Raw genomic sequence first — 22125 nt, forward strand, 5'->3', positions numbered from 1 at the left:
CCTATGGGCATTCACTGCTTTTCTACTGTGGGAGCTTTGCCCACCCCAACCAAGGCGCTTGGTTCAAATTGCCAGCTGTTGAAGCCATCATCCTCTCTACTTTCCGAGGAGGCTGAAGAGAGCCGGTCTATGCACGTCAGTGCTCAAGACTGAGAGCTGTGCAGTAGCGAGCATCCTAACAGGCTGCTAACATGGTACGGAAACTGCACTGTGACAGACAGGAAGCCTCTACAACGGGTAGTCAAAACTGCCCAATGCATCATCAGCACCCGCCTACCTGCCGTCAAGGACATATATACAGAAAATTGCTGAAAAAGGGTCAGTAAAATCTTGGATCCCACCCACCCTGCTCATAAACTGTTTGTCCCACTCCCATCAGGGAGGGGGCTACATAGCATCCACACCAGGACCACCAGACTCAAAACAGTCACTTTCCCCAAGCAGTAAGGCTGATCAACACCTCCACCCACTAACCCACCCCTCCACCACTACGTGCACACTGGCCACTCCTCTGCACAAACCCTCAACCCTGTTCATCCTACCCCGTGCACTGCCACATCACAGTTACTTGTACATTGTCTTTTGTAGGACTTCTTTTATATTGAAAAATCACGGAAGCATAGCAGTTACCATGATGTTATTACAGCTCGGGACATCGGAGTTCAATTCTGTTGTCCACTGTAAGCAAGTTTCTCTATGCTCCTTTCTGTAACCACGTGGGTTTCCTCCAGGTGCTCTGGTTTCCTCCCACAGTCCAAAAGCATACCGGTTAGTAGGTCATTGTAAATTGTCCTGTGATTAGGTTCAGGTTAAATTGATGGGTTGCTGTGTGTCCGGAATTGCTAAATAAATAAATATTTATTGTGTCCTTTATGCTTCTTGTGTTTTTGGTTTTGTGCTGTACTGAATCTGGAGTAAGAATCATTTCATTCTCCTTTACTGAAGAATGACAATAAACAGTTTTGAATCTTGAGTGACCCTTATCCTGTTCGATCCCACAGGCCTCGTGCCAAGCAAGCAGCACCAGCTCCAGCCTGTCTCACGACTCCAGTGTGGGGAACTGGTTACGCCGTCTGGGCTTGGAGAGGTATGAGGATGGTCTGGTCCGCAACGGCTGGGACGATCTGGAATTCTTGAGGTAGGTGTCTGCACTGCAGGATTGTGTCCCTGTCCTCGACTGGGCAGAGGTAACCTCTCGTCCGCCGGCACTAATTTGGGGTGCCACGGTAGTATAGCGGTTAGGCATCACTCTTACAGTTCAGGGTGCTGGAGTTTGGAGTTCAATTCCAACATCACCTGTAAGGAGTTTGTATGTCCTCCCTGTAGAATGGGTGGATTTCCTCCTGTAGCTCAAAGATGTATCAGTTAGTAGGTTAATTGGTAAATTATCCGGTTAAATAGGTGGGTTGCTGGGCAGCTGGGCTTGGTGGTCCAGAAGACCATGTTCTGCGCTGTACCTTTGAACAGATATGTAGACAGGTTGATAGATAGATGATCAATTGATAGACAGACAGACAAATGTGCTGGTGTAACAAGGCCCCAGTGTTTGATTTAATGCCTGTGATGTCCCAGGTCACAGTAGCCCATGATCATGATCACCACTTTGACAGAAAGGCAAGGCGGACAGTCACACAGCATGGGAACAAGCCCTTCAGCCCACCACATCTATGCTGACCATTTCACACATCTACATTTATTGTTATTACTATTAATAATATTTTTTCTATGTTTTTGTATTTGCACAGTGTTGTCTTTTGCACCCTGGTTGAATGCCACGTTGGTGCGGTCTTTCATTGATTCTATTACTGTTATTGGATTTATTGACTATGCCCACAAGCAATTGAATCTCAGGATTGTATATGGTGACATAAATGTACTTTGATAATAAATTGAGTTTGAAGTGTAGGATATTAGATTTCCCCCTCCAGTTCAGGTGCAGACCCTGCCCTCTGTATCAGTCCCATCTTCCCTGGAAGAGAGTCCAATGATCCAAAAGTCTAAAGCCCTCACTCCTGCACCGTCTCCTTAGTCACATGGTAAACTGCATGATCTTCCTGTTTCTGGTCTCACTAGCACATGGCACACTAGCGGTTCTGAGATCACAACCCTGGAGGTCCTACCCTTTAACTTAGCGCCTAACTCCCTGAACTCACCTTGCTGGACCTTGTCACCCCTCCTACCCAAGTCATTGGTGCCAATATAGACCACGACCTCTGGTTGCTCACCCTCCCGCTTAAGGAAGTTGTGGACTCAATCTAAGATGCCTCTGAACCCTGCCACCCGTGAGGCAATAAACTATCCAGGAATCTTGTTTTTGTTCACAGAGTCTCCTTTCAATTACCCTAACCAACAAATCCCCTATCACTATAGCTCACCTCTGTCCCTTTCTGAGCCACGGTGCCAGAAATCTAACCACAGTGGCTTTCCTCTGCAAGGTCTTCCCCCTCCCTTTCTCCACCCTCCCCAAACAGTATCCTCTTGTTTAGGAGAATGGCCACGGGGGTGCTCTGCACTAGCTGACTATGTCCTTTTCTGTCCTGCACCTTGGGTGTAGCTACCTCCCTGTGTGCCCTGCCTATCAGCTCCTCCCTCTCCCAGATGAGCCGGAGTTCACCCAGTTCCAGCTCCCAGCTCCTTAGCACATTCTGTTAGGAGCTGCAGCTGGATGCACTTCTTGCAGGTGAAGTCATTAGGGACACTGGAGGTCTCCCTGCCCTCTCACATCCCACAGGAGGAGCATTCCACTATCCTGCCTGACATCCCCTCCGCTCGAAATGCACAATAAGAAAGAAAGAATAACTAATGAAAAAAATCTACCTATGACCCACGCCTCTTCTTGCCAAAGCTTCAACTCCCCACTCCAACATTGACCCACTCACACACCCCCACAATAGCCATTCTGCTTAAACATAATTTCATTTTAGCGGTCCTTGCCAAGTGCCTAATTATAAATAATCTGGTGTCTCCTTGGGTCTGTGGCGCACAAAATGTGCCAACTGCCCCCACTCACTTCGTTTAAACTCTCTCTCCCTCCATGCAATCTGGTGTCTCCTTAGGACTGTGGCATGCAAAATGCTACAAGGTACTAAGGCTTCCTCCCACAGTCAAAAGATGTACCAGTTTGTAGATTAATTGGAATTGTAAATTGCCCTGTGATTAGGCTAGGGTGAAGTAGGTGGGTTGCTGGTAGCTGGTGGTGTACTGGTATCCGTAGTGGACTTTAAGGCGAGTGACCCCGGGAATCCAGCAGGCTTCTTGGTGGCTTTCCACCTGTGCTGGGTTGAGCATCGAACCAGCAACTGGTTAAAAAAAATAGACAAATGCTAATGAGACAGCAAGGTTACCACCTGAAGCACCACAAGGCGCAGAAAGGAACAACAAAAAACAAATGGGTGGGTTGCTAGTTGGTGTGGCTCTTTGGGTCAGAAGAGCCTATTCTGCGCTGTATCACTAAAGTAATAAAATAACACCATATGCCTTCTTAAGCACCCTTTTAATTTGCATGGTAACTTTGAGGGACCTGTGGATGTGGACCCCAATATCCTTCTGTGCCTGCACACTGCTAAGAATTCTGGCATTAACCCTGTTTTCTGCCTTCAAGTTCGGCATTTCAAATTGAATCACTTCACACTTTTTCCGGATTGAACTCCATTTGACAAATTGGGTATAAACTAGGATCAACTTTCTGACGCCAGGACCACCGGACTCAAAAACCCAAGCAGCGAGGGTGATCAACACCTCCACCCACTAACCCACCCCTCCACACCCCCAACCACCACTACTTTATCACATCCTGTCAGAGTCACCTTGTGTACAGACACTCCTGTGCCCAGCGTCACTTTATGGACGTACAGTCAATCTCTGCGTATAAACTGTCTTGTATATTTATTGTGCTTTTTATTATTGTGTTTTTTATCGTAGTGTTTTATTTTATGCTGCATTGGACCCAGATTAACAATTATTTCATTCTCATTTACACTTGTATACTGGGACACTACAGGAAACATCTTCTCCAAAGTGCAAAGTAAATTTATTATCAAAGCACAGCTGGGATTCATTTTCTTGCGGGCATTCACAGTAAACACAAGAAACACAATAGAATCAATGAAAGACCGCACACAACAGTATGGACAGACAAACAATGTGCAAAAGCAACAAATTTTGTAAATATGAAAAGAAAAAAAGGGGAAATAATCATAAATCAGCAATAAATATTGAGAGTGTGAAATGAAGAGTCCTTGAAAGTGAGTCTGTAGGTTGGGGAGAGTGAAGTGACCCCTCTGGTTCAGGAGCCTGTTGGCTGAGGGGTGATAACTGTTCCTGAAGCTGGTGGTGTGGGTCCTGAAGCTCCTGTACCTTCTTCCTGATGGCAGCAGTGAGACAGAAAGTTCAGGCCCAGAGCCATCAGTGTGATCTGCTGAGTATGTTTTGTTGGTGGAGATTTCCAGCATCTGCAGAATGTCTGGTTGATGACTAACTCTGGTTTTCTGATTCGCCCCCACAGTGACATCACAAAGGAGGACCTGGAAGAAGCTGGCGTGACAGACATCAACCACAAGAATATTTTGCTGGAGAGCCTGCAGCAAATGGGAAAGTAATGAGCTGCAGGACTTTGCTTTCTTTATATATTTAAAAAAAAAAGTGCCTTATGGGAGTTTTTTTTCCAATAGCTTCTAAAACTTCTGGAGAAGCAACGAAAAGGATAAACATTAAATACAACTGACTGTCCAAGAGAGGAGGGACGTTATTGCCCCAAGCACTGATTCTAAGACTAACCATACTGCAGACTACAGAAGCTGCCACCTCTAGCTGGCTCTGTTCCTCAACCCTTCCTACCCACAGCAGGCTGTGTGATCACTCACTGCAGGGTTTGCTTGGGAGAGGGGTGACGGGGAGGCGTGGTAGGGGGGGTGCTGTCTGTGAGGTGATTTCCATCCCCCCCCTCCCCCCCAACCAGGTACCCAGACTGGAGTTCACCACTGGGAAGTCGCCGGTGTGTTTGATTTCAGCGGCGAGACACTGCCCCTTCCCTCGTAGCAATGCCCCTTGGACTGGTGCCCACGATAAGTCCTGGGAATCGCTCGCTCCTCAGGCTGAAGGATTCGTCCTGCTCTACCTGTGACAAAGCCGTCCAATCACTGTTACTGTGGTGGTTGTCATGCCCGACGATGACGTGAAGCCCATTTGGGAGAGTATTTAAAGTAGAAAAGCTGTGACACTGGGACTGTTCCACTCTCTCGACCTCAGAAGTCTGGGTCCAGTCGACACAAGCTGGGGTCTTCCTTGGTTACAGTGGGTGACCATGATTACTTCTGTGCCTTGTAAAGCCCTTGCTCTCCACCGAGCGTTGCAGAACTGCCTTCCGGAGCATCGGGTCTCACTGTGGATCTCATCCGTCCAGTCCACCAGAGCTGACTTCACGTGCTCGGACAGGCATGTCCCTGTCTCACTGGTCTGAGGCCCATGCGCTGCTCTCATCCGGCTTGGGCTGCTCTCATCCGGCTTAGCCTGCCTGTCGGAGCAGTGTGCCGGGGTGTGGCCATTGTCGCATGCAAACATCTACAGGAACCACAGGTGAGAGATGAGTGTCCGGCGGGCCTGAAGGCAAGTGAGCTGTCCCAGAATGGGCACAATATGCCCCTTCACCAGAGGTGCCACCCCGTGCTGGATACCCCATACACAAGCACTGTATGTGTGCGTTTAGACCCTGCTGAAACAGAGTAACACGGACAGATAAGAATTGGGAATGCTGTTTTTGATGTTTGGGACCAAACTGTTTTGTCTGCATAATCCTGTTTTCAGATCTAGATTCATGTCTTTGTCACACGTACATCGAAACGTACAGTGAAATTACGTCATTTGCGTCAGCAACCAACATAGCCAAGGATGTGCCACATATTCTGGCGCCAGTGTAGCATGCCCACACTGTTCAGCAGAACACAAGTAGCAACAACAAGACAAATAACAGCAAAAACAAGCCACTTCACCACCTTCCCACCCACCCAGACAGGCCCCCCGACTCCAGGACAGGCCGCCTCTGCGCCTCCAACTTCCCGATGCGTAGACATCAGACTTTTGACCTCAGGTCCTTGGCCCAGATCTACAGACTCACGGACATCAGGCCACTGACTTCCGGGTATGCCGGCTTTGGCCTTCGACCTTCAGTATCAACCCCAGGATTCGCATGGATTTCTGGCCCCAGAGTTTGCTGATCTGGGGGAGTCACCAGCTCTCATGCCCTCTGCCTGCACTGTGCTTTCTATCCTGCTTGTATCAACAGGGAATTGCTGTTCCAGAGTTGTCTGGAGGTGGGAAAGGGAGGATTCGGGAGACGTCAAGAGGGTCCCGCCAGGTACTGTAAGCTGATGGGTAGGTGTTCACCTCTGGGTTAGCACTGTGGAGAGAGATTACTGCAGTTGTTCCCTCCTTCACAGTAGTTCCTGCGTAGGCATCATGTTAGTCCGCCCGGTCCCACACTAGATCAGTTTTACTTGTCGCCTGTACATCGCTGTTTGTGCCAAGAACCAACACAGTCTGAGGACATGCTCGGCACAGCCTGCAAATGTCACCATGCTTCCTGTGCCAACGTAGCGTGCCCACTAACCCGTACGACTTTGGAATGTGGGAGGAAATCGGAGCACCCGGAGGAGAGCCAGGCAGTCCTGGGGAGAACGTACAAACACTTGGCGTGCAGAAGTTGAACCCGGGTCGCTGGCACTGTTAGGCTGGACGTGCTACCCTCACTGATTGACAGCAAGTTCGTGCTTTATATTCAACTGGAGGCTGCTGTTGCAGAGTTGGCTGGTGGTGGGGAAGGTGAGAAGGCCCCGCTCTGGGCCACAAGCTGATGGATGGGTATTGGCCTGTTGAGTTGGGTTGTGGAGAGAGATTACTGGAGTTGTCTCCTCCTTCACAGTAATTGCCAGGCATGCATCTCAGTCCTGCTGCACTGCTGCAGCTCACAGGATGGACAAAAGCAGGCTGGGACTGCCTGCCGGCCAGGTGTTTGGAGCGTCCCTGCGGTCAGGTCAGTGTGGACTCTAATGTGACTTTGGTGCAGTTCTGGTCCACTTTGCGGTCAGACGTTTGCTCAGGCGCTGTGGAGGGAACTTTGCAGCATATCTACCCTGAGGTTGGCACCAGATAGGAGAGAGAGCTGCCGTACATCCATTTTCCAGAAGTGTTGAGAATGTCTCGCTGAGGAACAGCACTCTGGAAAGGTGATTTCATCTCGTAGGCCCTCCGTGGGTCAGGGTCGACCATGGATGTTGCTGTCATAAGCAAACCAGGGCAGCGCAAGATGGAGAGCTGGTGGTTGCCCATGCATCCATGCGGCTGAAGAATCGAGAGGAACAGCGGAGAACTCAGCGTGAGACTGCTTCAGGGACTGCAGCTCCGGACTTTGCCTCTGAATTTGCTCCTGAAGCCTTGCCCATGAGTGAATATAGCCTCAAGGCAGCGAAGGTTTGAGATCAGAGTTTTCCTTCTCCTGGAGATGGGCTCATTTAGCACCTGGTGTTTTATAACCTGTGCTCTTGGAAACATGTTATCGTTCAGGCTTATGTAAATAAAAGGACTTTGCAATTTAAGAATTTGGTCAGGAAAATAAAGCCATCTGCCTTACAATACAACTGTCTTTAGAGCAGGTCTTTGCTTTGAGTAGCATCACTTGTGATGGCTCCTTCATTAAAGACTTCAAACTGCTCCAGCTTCACACCTTCAGCCAGAATCAGGTTTATTATCACAGACACGGAATTTGTTGTTTCATGACAAGAGTACAGTGCAAAGACATAAAAATCAAAACTTTACAAAATTATTGCAAATAAATGGAATGATGAGCCAGTGTTTGTTGTCTGTTCAGAATCTGATGGCCAAGAGGAAGGAGCTGTTCCTGAACCGTTGAGTGTGGCTGCTCAGGCTCCTGTGCCTGTTCCCTGATGGTAGTGAGAAGAGGACATGTTCTGAATGGTAGGGGTCCTTTGTGATGAATGCTGCCCACTTGAGGCTCTGCTTCTTGAAGATGCCCTTGATGGTGGGGTGGGTAGTGTCCATGACAGAGCTGGGGGAGTCTACGACCATCTGCAGCTTTTTCCAATCCTCTGCAGTGGCCCCTCCGTACCAGACAGTGATGCAGCTGGTCAGAATGCTCTCCTGTTGTGGGGTCCTCTGAAAGTGCGCGAGTGCCAACAAGGAGTGTTCACCAAAGCAACTTGCAGAGAGCGGGCGATTAGTGTTCCGAGAATCGTAGGACATAGAGCAGGAACATGTTGTGCCAAAACAGTTAAATTAGTAATCAAATAGCCAATTAATCTAATCCCTTCTGTTCATATCCTTCCGTTTTCCTCACATTCATGTGCCTATTTAAACATCTCTGAAAAGACTCCAGTTTTCTCGAGCACAGAACACAGGAACAGGGCTCCCTTTGGCAGAGGAGGCTGAGGTCCCTTCTCAATGGAAGGGAGCTGTATTTTCATCAGGAATGCCTTAACAGTGCTCTGAGTTGCCCTTCTGGTGTTGGAGACTCGCCTGCTTCGATGTCACAGAGCACAGACTGGCAATCAAAGGAGACTCTCTCTGCCTTTCCCATCTCAAATGCAACTCCCTCCTACCCCGCCTGCCTGTACCTCACCCAAAATGGAGAGCTGTGGAAGGCTATGGTCTAGGTGCGGGTGGATGTGACTAGGCAGAGTCATTGTTCGGCAGGGACTAGATGGCCCAAAGGACTTGTTTTTGTTCTGTAGTGGTCAATGACTCGAAACCAACCAAGATTCTGCTGGGAGCCAGGGTGGTTCTTTGACCTGAGGGTGTTCCACTAACATCCGTCCCTTGTGGAGGGGTCTCTGGCTGGCATCAGGCGCAGTTACAACCCTTCCAGCCTCCTTTCCTATTCTGGCTTCTGCCCCCTTCCTTTCCTGTCCTGATGTGGAGTCTCGGCCCAAAACATGACCATTTATTCCCCTCCATAGATGCTGCCTGACTGGCTGAATTCCTCCAGCATTTTGTGGTGTGTTTCAGTGTTCCCCTCATTTTAATGCAGGTTCTGAGTCTGCCCTGTGCCCAATTGTTTGTGTCCTTGTTATTCTGCGTTCTGCATTCAATTCTCTCCCAGAGTTTCGTGGTATTAAACCTCTTGCCCAGTACGTTGATCTGCTCCACTTTAATGTGCTCCTCCACCTGACTGCTGCTTATTGAGTCTGTTGTGTCCCCTCACCAGACTAGCTCAGTCACTGCGGGAAAACAAACATTACCATAGGTCTCAAGCTCAGCAAATATTCAAATGGAAACCCCTTCCCATTCCCCAGATTCCCTTTCTAGGTAAGTTCACCAGAGGCAATAATCTGTTTGCAAAATGGAGTAGAACAGAAATTTCCCATTCTGCCTCTCCCCAGCCCTTCTCGGCTCAATTCAATCTCCAAAGCCAGTACATCTTTTCTCAAGTAATGAGACCCGAACTGCACGCAGTACTCCAGGTGTGGCCTCACCAGTACCCTGTACAGCTGCAGCATTAGCTCCCTGCTCTTAAGTTCAATTACTCTACCAATGAAGGCCAACATTCCATTTGTTTTATTGATAAACTTGTTGCACCTGCAAATCAACCTTTTCTGATTCATACACGAGCACTCCCAAGTCCCTCTGCACAGGGCATGCTGCAATTTTTCACCATTTAATTAATCTGATCTTCTATTTTTTCCTTCCAAAGTGGATGACCTCACATTTACTAACATTGTACTTATTCTGCTAGATCTCTGCCCACTCACTTAACCTATATATATCCCTCTGTAGACTCAACACATCCGCTGCACAGTTTTCTTTTTCTCTCAGTTTAGTGTCATCAGCAGACTTTTAAACACACTACAGCCGGTCCCCTCTTCCAGTTCTTGCACTCCCAGCTCTCAGTTGCTTAAGGAGAGAATCCTGGGTTCCTGCAATGCATGGTGTGATTGGAAACTGTAGCGGTGGAGGAGCTGTGATGTGGACCAAATGCTTTGCTATTCCATGTTGAGAGAACTGACAATGGTGACAACTGTCCTTCAGCTTGAGTTCAGCCGACATTGTTTTCTTAGTTTTAAGGACCCTCGGGAAGCTCTCCATCAGTTGGGGTCAGCGATGGATGTTGCTTCCTAGCTATCTATGTTCGATACGCAGGCCAGGGCAGCACAACATGAAGAGCAAACTGTCCCACGTGCAGCAGGCTCCCCATATCGTGTGCAAAGGAACAGCAGAGTCCGATACAGTCTGGCACCAGCAGCATCGCGAGAGTTGCCAGTCAGTGTTGAACTCAACATAGGACTGCCTTAGGGACTCCAGCTCTGGAGTTTTTCTCGGGTTTTACTCATGAAGCCTTCCCCGTCAGCAGGTATAGTCACAATGTAGCAGAGGTCTGAGATCAGAGTTTTCCTTCTGCATGAGCTGCCGACTACGGCTGACGAGCCCCATCTGCCTGAAGTGACTGGTTTTGTGCCAGTAACCCACCTTTGCCCCTTCTGTCAGTAGTAACAGTCCCACCAGGCTTAGTAGCCAAGTCACACGTGAAGGCCAGGAGCTGGGCTTGATTGTCAAAGGCTTAATAGATAATGGGAGCTGATCTGCACTACCTCCCCCAGACTATAACAACCTTAAGGAATCCCCCTTAACAATTTTAAATGCTTCTTATATGCATTAAGAAGTTTGAACTGCCAGTCTGTGAGGGGTTTTGTTTGTGTGTGTATTTGTGTGTGTGTTTGTGTGTGGAGTCCTCATTATTTTGATTCTGTTTTTATTTGCTTTTACAATATGATAGTTGTGAAGTTTCTTTATTTCTGATATTTAATGCAAATCATGACACGTTTATTTGTGTGCTTGCCCCCCCCCCGTCCCAACTCAGCCCCTCGCACTACTGCCTCCTGTATTGGCAGTGGTGGGAGATCACAAGAACAGTGAACACAGGCGGGAAGGATGCATACACATGTGTATCTTCCTCTTACTTAGTTTTGTATTTTAAATGATTTAAGTATGATTGTATAAAACTGTTTAAAATAAACATTTTTAACAACATTGGTGTTATATGTCATTGATTTTGATGATGGAATTGATGGCAATTGTGACCAGGCCTACAGATGATATGAACAAGAAAAAGTTGCAAGAAGAGTTGTGAACTCGTTGCAATGACCTGGTTTTCTGCATTAATTACTCATAAAATGTGGTCTGATCTTCATCTTAACACAATCCGCCTAAAATAATAACACACAAGCAATTATACCTCTTCTCGTCAATACTGAGTACACTATTTAAACAATCGCAGTCTAGGTTCAAAAATAGTATGTAAACCTCTGGGGTAATGCCTTCTACAAATGGAGTCAGGTTTCTAATCAGTGAGATGAGATTGAGGGTGTGGATTGTAGAGCTGCCCTTCCCTATAAAAATGACACACAAAGTCAGGTTACTGACAAAGTCTGCTCTTCTCAAGAAAGATCTATTTATGTGCACAATGCCTCGATCAAAACAACTTTCAGAGGACCTTGGGAGAAGAATTGTAGAGATGTATGAAGCTGGAAAAGGCTACAAAAGCATTTCTAAAGACCTGAATGTTTGTCAGTCCACAGTAAGAGAAATTGTCTGCAAATGGAGTAAACTCAGAACAGTTGCTACTCTCCCTGGGAGTGGGCATCCTGCAAAGATCACACCAAGAGCTCAACGTGCAGTGCTGAAGGAGGTGAAAAAGAACCCGAGGGTAACAACAAAAGACCTGCAGAAATCTCTAGGACTTGCTAACGTCTCTGTTCATGTGTCCACTGTGAGAAAAACACTGAACAAGAATGGTGTTTGTGGAAGGACACCACGGAGGAAACCACTTCTCTCAAAAAAAAACATTGCTGCAGAAGATCACCTGGATGTCCCACAACACTTCTGGGACAATGTTTTGTGGACAGATGAAACAAGAATTTAACTCTGTAGCTGAACTGCACACCATCACCAAAACCTCATCCCAACTGTGATGTATGGTGGAAGGGACATCATGGTTTGGAGCTGTAACACGCACAAAATGCTGGAGAAACTCAGCAGGCCGGGCAGCATCTATGGAAAAGAGTACAGTTGACATTTCAGGTCGAGACCCTTCTGTAGGATTGGAGGAAAAAAAAGGTGAGGAGCCCTGAAACATCAACTGTACTTTCTTCCATGGATGCTGCCTGACCTGCTGAGTTCCTCCAGCATTTTGTGTGTGTTACTTGGATTTCCAGCATCTGCAGTTTTTCTCTTGTTTATGATGGTTTGGAGCTGCTTTGCTGCCTCTGGGCCTGGATAGCTTGCAATGATCGAGGAAACAATTCAAAATTGTATCAAGGCATTTTACAGGAGAATGTCAGGGTAGCAGTTCATCACCTGAAGCTTACTAGAAGTTGGATAATGCAACAAGATGATGATCCGAAACACGAGAGTAAATCAACGGCAGAATTTAAAAAAAAGAAAATTTGTGTTTTGGAATGGCCAAGTCAGAGTCCAGACCTTAACCCAATTGAGATGCTATGGCATGACCTGAAGAGGGCTGTTGATGGAAGGTATCCCAGAAATATTGATGAACTGAAACAGTTATGTGTGGAGGAATGGTCCAAAATTGCTCCTCGGTGCTGTGCAGTCTGTTCAGCAGCTAGAAGAAACGTTTAGTGGAGGTTATTGCTGCTAAAGGAGGTCCTACCAGTTGTTAAATACAAGGGATCACATACTTTTTCCAGCCTGGATCGTGAAAGATTGAACAATGCGTTGAATAAAGATATGAAAAGAACAATTAGTTTAGGCAGGTTGTGTTTGTCTATTATTGTGACTTAATGAAGATCAAACCATATTTTATGAGTAATGCAGAAAACCAGGTAATGGCAAAGGGTTCACAAACTTTTTCTTGCAACTGTAGGTGGACAGGCAGGTTGTGCTGAGGGTGCAGGAGGTCAGCAGATTTAATGGGCAAAGTAGCAGCAGATGGAATACAGTGTAGTGAAGCACAGGGTCATGCACTTTGGTGGGAGGAATAGCATAGACTATTTTCTAAATGATAAAGTTCAGAAATCCGAGTTGCCAAAGGTTTTGGGGGTCCTTGTGCAGGATTCCCTAAAGGTTAATTTCCAGGCTGAGTCAGTAGTAAGGAAGACAAAGGCAATGCTAACATTGAATTGACTTTATTTCTTACATCCTTCATATGCATGAGGAGTAAAAATCTTTACGTTACGTCTCCACATCTAAATGTGCAACCATAGTAATTTATAATAAATTGAACAGTCAGTGTAACATAGAAATACACTCAAATCAGCGTGAGTTCATCAGTCTGATGGCCTGGTGGAAGAAGCTGTCCTGGAGCCTGTTGGTCCTGGTTTTTATGTTGCGGTACCACTTCCCAGATGGTAGCAGCTGGAACAGTTTGTGGTTGAGGTGACTTGGGTCCTCAATGATCCTACACACCTGTCATTTGGAGAGGAATGTTGAGGCTTTGGAGATGATACAGAAGAGGTTTGCCTGGATTAGAGGGCATGTCCAAGAAGTTAGACAAACTTGAGTCATTTTCTCTTGAGGGGCAGGGGCTGAGGAGAGATCGGATAAGGGTTTATAAGATTGAGAGGCAGAGATAGAGTGGATGGCCAGTACTTCTTCCCGGGGTTGAAATGTCATAAATTTGAGGCGAGAAGGGGTAATTTCAAAGGAGTTGAGTGCACAAGTTTCTTCACGCAGAGTGGTGGGTGCCTGAAATGTGTTGCCAGTGATGGTTGTGGAGGCAGATATGATAGAAGTGTTTAAGAGGCTCTTAGACGTATGAATGTGCAGTAAGTGGTGGAATATGGACAGTGCAGGTAGAAGGAATTAGTCTAATTACATGTCATTAACTTGATTAATTCAGCAATCCATGGTGGGAAAATAGCATGTTCCGGTGCTGAACTGTTCTGCTCTATGCTGCAGAGGCAGTGCTCGGCTGTCGCCCCTGCTGGTGTTCAGGAGTACAGCGAATGAATTTTGATGGTACTCGGCTGGAACCGAGTTCTCTGGAAAGAATAAGCTGAAAAGTTTGATGTAAGAAGGAAATACTAGTTTTATTCGTCACGTGTACATCAAAACAGTGAGTGAAATATGTCATTTGTGTCAAAAACCAGCACAGTCTGAGGATGCACTGACGGCAGCCCACATGTGTTGCCACACATTCCGGTGCCAAGATAGTAAGACCTATAACCCACTAACCGTAGTCCCTCCATCACTGGAATGTGGAGGAACCAGGGCACATGAAAGAGAATCCACGTGGTTACGGGGAGAATGTACAAACACCGTACAGTGGCAGAAGTTGAACCCCGATCGGTGTAACCACCACGTGACCGAGCCAGCTTAAAGGGGCATGCGGCTGAGACTAGCCCGAAAGAGTTGAGCTGAAGGGGCAGTTTCCAGCTCAATGATTCCCTGGCTTGATATCACTTTATTTGTCGACCTCCACCCCCCTGTGCACTGCCAGGGCTCCCCTGGTCCCTCAGTAGTGCGATAGCCTTTGCAAAGCCTAAGCGCGCACCGGTGTCCTTCACTTCAAAAAGACAGGTAGCCACACACCAGCTCCTCGCCGAAATGTGTTCACTTGCAAGTCTCACGATCCAGTCAAGAATCTTGAAAATAAATCCTCATCAAGGGGAGACAATGAAATTTTATAACCCCGTAGATGCTGCTCGAACCACTGAGTTCTTCCAGCAGATTATTTTGTGGCCCCAGGTTCCAGCATCTGCATTCTTGTAGAACATAGGACATACTGTAGACCACCACAGTACAGTACAGACCATTTGATCCATGATTTAGTGCTGACTTTATAACCTACTCCATGATCAATTTAACCCTTCCCTACCACATAGCCTCCTTTTTCCTATCACCCATGTGCCTGTAAGACACACCAGGAGCAGATGTAAGCCACTCAGCCCATTGAGACTACTCCACCATCATGGTTGATTTATTATCCCTCTCAACCCCATTCTTCTGGCCTCCCCGTAACGTTTGATGCCCTGACTAATCAAGAATTTATCTACCTCCACTTTAAATATACTCAGTGACTTGGACTCCACAGCTGTCTGTGACAATGGATTCTGCAGATTCTCCACCCTCTGGCTAAAGAAATTCCTCCACATCTCTGTTCTAAATGGGTGTATTCTATTCTGAAGCTGTGCCCTCTGGTCCCAGACTCCCCCACTATTGGGAACATCCTCTCCACATCCACTCCAACTAGACCTCTCAATATTCAACAGGTTTTAATGCAACATCCCCACATTCTTCTAAATTCAAAGTTCAAAGTAAATTTGTTATCAAAGGACATGGATGTCACCATATACAACCCTGAGATTCATTTTCTTACAGGCATACTCAATAAATCCAATAACCATAAAAGAATCATCGAAAGACCACACCAACTCACACAACCAGTGTGCAAAAGACAGCTAACTGCAAATACAAAAAGAAATTTTAAAAAAATAATAAGTAAGCCATATATACTGAGAGCATGAGATGAAGACTCTTCAAAAGTGAGTCAATAGGTTAGAACAGTTCAGGGATGGAATAAGTGAAGTTACCCCTCTGGTTCAGGAGCCTGATGGTTGAAGGGTAATAACTGTTTCTGAACCTGGTGGTGTGGGACCTGAGGTTCTTGTACCTTCTACCTGATGGCAGCAGCGAGAAGAGAGCACGATCAGGGTGGTGGGGCTCCCCGTTGATGGATGCAGTTTTCCCGTGACAGCACTGCACGTAGGTGGTGGGGAGAGCTTTACCCATGATGGACTGGGCTACTTTTTGTAAGGTTTTATGTTCAAGGACATTGGTGTTCCCTACCAGGCTGTGATGCAGCCAATCAGTACACTCTCCACCACACATCTATAGAAGTTTGTCAAAGTTTTAGATGTCAGCCAAATCTTCATAAGTCCTGCTTTTTTCATAATTGCACTTATGTGCTGGGCCCATGACAGACCCTCTGAAATGGTAACATTTGAGGAGTTTAAACTTGCTGCCCTTGCAACCTCCGATCCCTGATGAGAACTGGCTCATGACCTCCAGTTCCTCCTCCTTGAAGTCCAGCGAGTACAGGCCCAGAGCCACACAACAATATGTGTTAACCATTTTATTTCCATCATCATTCTCATGAACCACCTTTGGGCCCTCTACAATGCCAGCACGTTTCCCTGGGGATAAAGGGCCCAAAACTGCTCACAATTCTCCAAAAGTGGTCTGACCAGTGCCTCATAAAATCTCAGCATTACATCCCTGCTCTTACTTTCTAGTCCCCTCGAAATGAAGGCCAACATTGCATTTGTCGTCCTTACCACTGACTCAACCTACAAGTTAACCTTTAGGGAAAAGCTGCATAATGCACTCCCAAGTCCATTTGCACCTCTGATTTTCGAATTTTCTCACCATTTAGAAAATAGTCTGTCTTTATTCCTTCTACCAAAGTGCATGACCAGACACTTCCTGACTCCGTATTCAATCTGCTGCTTCTTTGCCCATTCTCCTAATTTGTCCAAGCCCTTCTGCACACTCCCTGCTTCCTCAACACTTCCACCTATCTTTGTTTCATCTGCAAACTTGGCCACAAAGCCATTAAATTTGTCATCCAAATCATTGACATGCATTATAATGTGAAAAAGAATGGTTCCAATACCAAGCCCTGTGGAACAGCACTTGTAACCAGTGGCCAACCAAAACAGGCCCCTCTATTTCGACACTCTGTCTCTTGTCAAGCAGCCAATCCTCTATCTATGCTAGTATCTTTCCTGTAATATTGTGGCCTCTTGTTAATTAGCTTCATCTGCAGCTTCTGAATTTCCAAGCACACAACATCCATCATTTCTCCTTTGTCTATCCTGCCTGGTAGTTCCTCAAAGAATTCCAATAGATCTGTCAGGCAAGATATCCCCTTAAGGAAACCATGCTGACTTTGGCCTCATTTATCATGTGCTTCCAAGTACTCCAAAACTTCAAAATTGACTTTCCAATGACTGACAACAGACTAACTGGCCTGTAATTTCCTTCCTTCAACCTCTCTCCCTTCTTGAAGAGTGGAGTGACATTTACAATTTTCCAGTCTTCCGGAACCATTCCAGAATCCAGTGATTACAGTCATAGTCATAGAGAAGTACAGCATAGAAACAGACCCTTTGGCCCATCTATTCCATGCTGAACCATTTAAACTGCCCACTCCCATCGACCTGCACCAGGATCACAGCCCTCCATATCCCCACCACCCACATATCTATCCAAACTTCCCTTAAACATTGAAAGCAAATTCGCATACACCACTGGCACTGGCAGCTCATCCCACACTCTCATGACCCTCTGAGCGAAGAAGTTTCCCCTCATGCTCCCCTTAAACTTTTCACCTTTCACCCTTAACACATGGCCTCTAGTTGTAGTCCCATCCAACTTCAGTGGAAAAAAGCCTGCTTGCATTTACCCTATCTATACCCCTCATAATTTTGTATACCTCTTTCAAATCTCCTCTCAATCTTTTATGTTCCAAAGAATACAGTCCTAACCTATTCAATCTTTCTTTATAACTCAGGTCCTCCAGACCTGGCAACATCCTTATAAATTTTCTCTGCACTCTTTTAGCCTTGTTTACATTTCCTGTAAGTAGGCGACCAAAACTGCACACAGTGCTCCAAATTAGGCCTCACCAATGCCTTTACAACTTCAACATAACATCCCTCATAACTCATAACATCCTGTACTCAATACTTTGATTTATGAAGGCCAATATGCCTAAAGCTTTCTTTACGACCCTATCTACCTGTGATGCCACTTTCAATCAATTATGGACCTGTATTTCCAGACCCCTTGTTCTACTGCACTCCTCAGTGCCCTACCGTTCACTGTGTAAGACCCACTCTGGTTGGTCCTACCAAAGACCAGCACCTTGCACCTGTCTGCATTACATTCTATCTTCCATTTTTCAGCCCGTTTTTCCAGCTGGTCCAGATACACCTGCAAGTCACGATAGACTTCCTCACTGTCCACTACACACCCATTCTTGGTGTCATCCATAAACGTGTTGATCCAGTTAACCACATTATCATCCAGATCATTGATATAGATGGCAAACAACAATGAACCCAGCACCAATCCCTGCTGCACTCCACTAGTCACAGGCCTCTGGTCAGAGAGGCACCCGTCTACTACTGCTCTCTGGCTTCTCTCACAAGCTAATGTCCAATAAATTGGATTGCCTCATCTTGAATGCAGAACGACTGAACCTTCTTGACCAACCTCCCATGCAGGAACTGGTCAAATGCCTTGCGAAGGTCAATGTAGACAACATCCACTGCCTTGCCTTCATCAACTTTCCTGGTAACTTCCTCGAAAAACTCTAAGATTGGTTAGACATGACCTACCGCACATGAGGCCATGCTGACTTATCCTTAATCAGTCCATGTCTATCCAAATACTCATATACCCAGTCCCTTAGAATACCTTCCAATAACTTTCCCACAACTGATGACAGACTCACCAGCCTATAATTTCCTAGTTTATTTTTAGAGTCTTTCTTAAAGAGCAGAACTACATTGGCTACCCTCCAATCTTCTGGTATCTCACCTGTTGCTAAGGATGATTTAACTACCTCTGCTAGGGCCCCAGAAATTTCCACACTTGCTTCACTTAGGGTCTGAGGGAACATCTGGTCAGTTCCTGGGGATTTATCTATGCTAATTTGCCTCAAGACAGCAAATATCCCCTCCTCTGCAATCTGCACAGGTCCATGAAGTTGATACCACTTTGCCTCACTTCTACAGATTTTATGTCCATCTCCTGAGTAAGTACAGATCCAAAAAAATTCATTTATGATCTTCCCCATCTCTTTTGGCTCCATTACCATTCTGATGTTACAGAGGAACAATTTTGTCCCTTGGAATCATTGAAAGCACCTTGAAAATTCTTGAAAGATCATTATTAATACCTCCACAATTTCTTCAGCTAGCTCTTTCAAAACACTGGGCATAGTCCATCTGGCTCGGGTGATTTATCTACCCTTTGGCTTTTCAGCTGCCTAAGCACCTTTTCCTTAGAAATAGCAAGAACACTCACCTCTGCCCTGACACACTCAAATTTCTATCATACTGCTAGTATATTCCACAGTGAAGATTATTGCAAAATACTTCTTAACTTTATCCCTATTTCTTAGTCTCCCATTACTACCTCTCCAATGTCATTTTCCAGCGGTCAGCAGTCCGATATCCATTCTCACCTCTCTTTTACTCTTCAAATATCTGAAAGAATCTTTGGTACCTTCTCTGATATTTTTGGCTAGCTTACCTTCATATTTCATATTTTCTTTCCTTATGGTTTCTTTAGTTGTCTCTGGCTACCCAATCCCCTACCTTCCCACTAATCTTTGCTTATTGTATGCCCTCTCTTTTGCTTTTATGCTGTCTTTGACTTCCCTTGTCAGCCACGGTTGCCTCATCCTCCCTTTAGAATTCTACTTTATCTTTGAAATGTATCTATCCTGCAGCCTCCGAATTGGCTCCAGAAATTCCAGCCCTTGCTGTTCTGCCATCATCCCTGCTCGTGTCTCCTTCCTGTCAACTTTGGCCAGCTCCTCTTTCATGCCTCTGTAATTCCCTTTACTCCGTCGTGGCTATCCCTTGAGGTTAAGGATGATGGTTGATCTACTTATGGGCTCTCGAGTGGCTTATGAGTCCAATCTCGGGAAATCACATTGCCTGCTCCCGTTGCCCTCCCCTGATTGCCGAAAGACTTGAAGAAGTGGCCCTCAGAGTGAAGACGCCTGTGCGTGTATTTGTTTAACGTGTACTTGATGTTGCACTCCAAGAAGCACACGATACTTCACAAATCAACCGACTGATTCCAATGGCATGGAAACCACGACGATTGGAGCTGATGGATTTGTTGCAGCCTTCATCCGCTTTCACAGCCGTTGAGTTCGAAGTCACTTCGTTCGCCTGTTCCACCATTGAGGTTTTGGTTGGATTGTTCTTTGTCAGGGACCTCACCCTCGACCTTACCGCCATGGGTGACCCTACCAGGAGCATAGCTCCAGACGGCATTGCTCTCAGGATCTCAGGACCACACAAGCTTCTCCACCACGACAAGGTGACAATCCACAGAGAAGCCTTTACTCCACTGTAATGCTGACACATCAAGCTTTATCTTTTCCCTCTGAAACTGTAGGGTGAATACTATCATATTACGATCACTAACTCCCAAGAGTTCCTTTACCTTAAGCTCCCTAATCAAATTCAGTTCATTACACAACTTCCAATCCAGAATTGCCTTCCCCCCCCCCCCCAGTGGGTGCAACCACAAGTTGCTCTAAAAAGTCATCTTACAGGCATTCTACAAATTCTCTTGGGATCCAGAACCAACCTGATTGTCCCAATCTACCTGCATATTGAAATCCCCCATGACTATTGTAACATTGCCCTTTTGATATGTGTTCTATCTCCCATTGTAATTTGTAGCCCACATCTTTGTTACTGTTCGGAGGCCTGTATGTCCCTTCTATCAGAGTCTTCTTAGCTCTCCCCACAAGGGTTCTACATTTTCTGATCCTATGTCACCTCTTTCTAATGATCTGATTTCATTTTTTAACCAACAGAATCACCTCACACCTGCCTGTCCTTTTGATACAATGTGTAAGCTTAGATGTTAAGCTCCCAACTATGATCTTCTTTCAGTCACAACTCAGTGATGCCCACAACATCCAACCTGCCGATCTCTAACTGCACTAGAGGGTCGTCTACCTTATTCCATATACTGTGTGCATTCAGATAAAACACCTCCAGGCCTGTATTCATCACCATTTTTGATTTTACCCCCATGTTACACTTCACCTCATCCCACTGACTGCAATTTTGCCCCATCAGCAGCCTGTCCATTCTCACAATCTCACTATACAAGTCATCAGCTTGTATACCAACTACTCCTTAATGTCTCTCAGCGTCCATAACCTATCTACCTCAACCACCCCAAGCAGTGCATTCCATATACCCACCACCCTCTGTGTAAAAATTAACCTCTGACATCCCCCTTATTTTTTCCTCCAATCACCTTAAAATTTATGTCCCCCTCTATGATCCAGTTCTACCCTGGGAAAAAGTCTCTGATTGTCCACTCAATCTCGAGATTTCTCCTATCATCTTGTGCACCTCTATCAAGTTACCTCTCATCCTGCTTCACTCCAAAAAGAAAAGACCCAGCTTGCTCAACCTTTCCCCATAAAACATGCTCTCCAATCAGGCAGCCCTCGGCACCCTCTCTAAAGCTTCCACATCCTTCCTACAATGAGGTGACCAGAACTCAAATACTTTGGCCAGTGTTTTAGTGTGGTAAATAAAATTAAAACAAAAACAAGAAAGCAAATAAATAAAAGGTGGACCTATAAAAAAATCTTCAGCAGTCCCAGTGGGGATACTGCGTCTGGGATCCCCTCTGCACAGAGACCAGATAATCATCGCTGCCACCATAACAAGGACAGGGTTTTCCTTGTCCTTTCCTACCTCCCATGAGCCTTTGTATCTAGCTCCACCATCTCCAATGTGATCCTCCCACCAAACACATCTTTCACTCTGCCCTTCCCCTTCCTCCACTCACTGTGGGGAGTGTTCTCTCGGTGATTCCCTTGTCCATTTGTCCTTCCCTCCTGGCATTTAACCCTGCAAGCGGGTCAAGTGTTACACCTGCTCACTCACTTCCACCCTCACCAACATTCAGGGCCCTGAGCAGCTCTCCTAGTGAGGCAGCATCTCACCTGCAAGCCTGTCAGAGTCTCCTACTGTCCCCGGTGACCTTGCCTCTACACTGGTGAGAGCTGTCGTAGACTGGGGGCCTATGTGGTTGAGGCAGGTTCTATGTTGTCGTTTAAAGTTTAATTGGACAGATATATGGACAGGAAAGGAATGGATGGTTATGGGCTGAGTGCAGGTCAGTGGGACTGGGATAGGGTAAGAGTTCGGCACGGACTAGAAGGGCCGAGATGGCCTGTTTCCGTGCTGTAATTGTTATATGGTTATACACTCCAACTGCTACAGAACATGGATTTCCCAATGGCCACCCATTTCAATTCAACTTCCCATTCCCATTCCCATTCTGAGATGTGGGTCCATGGCCTCCTCTACTGCCACGATAAAGCCA

The 22125-nt window shown here is 46.2% G+C and overlaps 1 protein-coding gene across 1 annotated transcript in view; it reads left to right on the top strand.

Moving 5' to 3' along the window:
* inppl1a (inositol polyphosphate phosphatase-like 1a) overlaps positions 1-22125 on the top strand; it is a 270287-nt gene that overhangs the window by 247107 nt on the left and 1055 nt on the right. Inside the window, exons 27-28 of the mRNA XM_072262518.1 lie at positions 1002-1138; positions 4505-4594. Of these exons, the coding sequence (XP_072118619.1) occupies positions 1002-1138; positions 4505-4594 (227 nt within the window). The remainder of the gene's footprint in view (positions 1-1001; positions 1139-4504; positions 4595-22125) is intronic.

The sequence above is a fragment of the Mobula birostris genome, chromosome 7, assembly GCF_030028105.1.
Source record: "Mobula birostris isolate sMobBir1 chromosome 7, sMobBir1.hap1, whole genome shotgun sequence".
In the NCBI taxonomy this organism is placed as follows: domain Eukaryota; kingdom Metazoa; phylum Chordata; class Chondrichthyes; order Myliobatiformes; family Myliobatidae; genus Mobula; species Mobula birostris.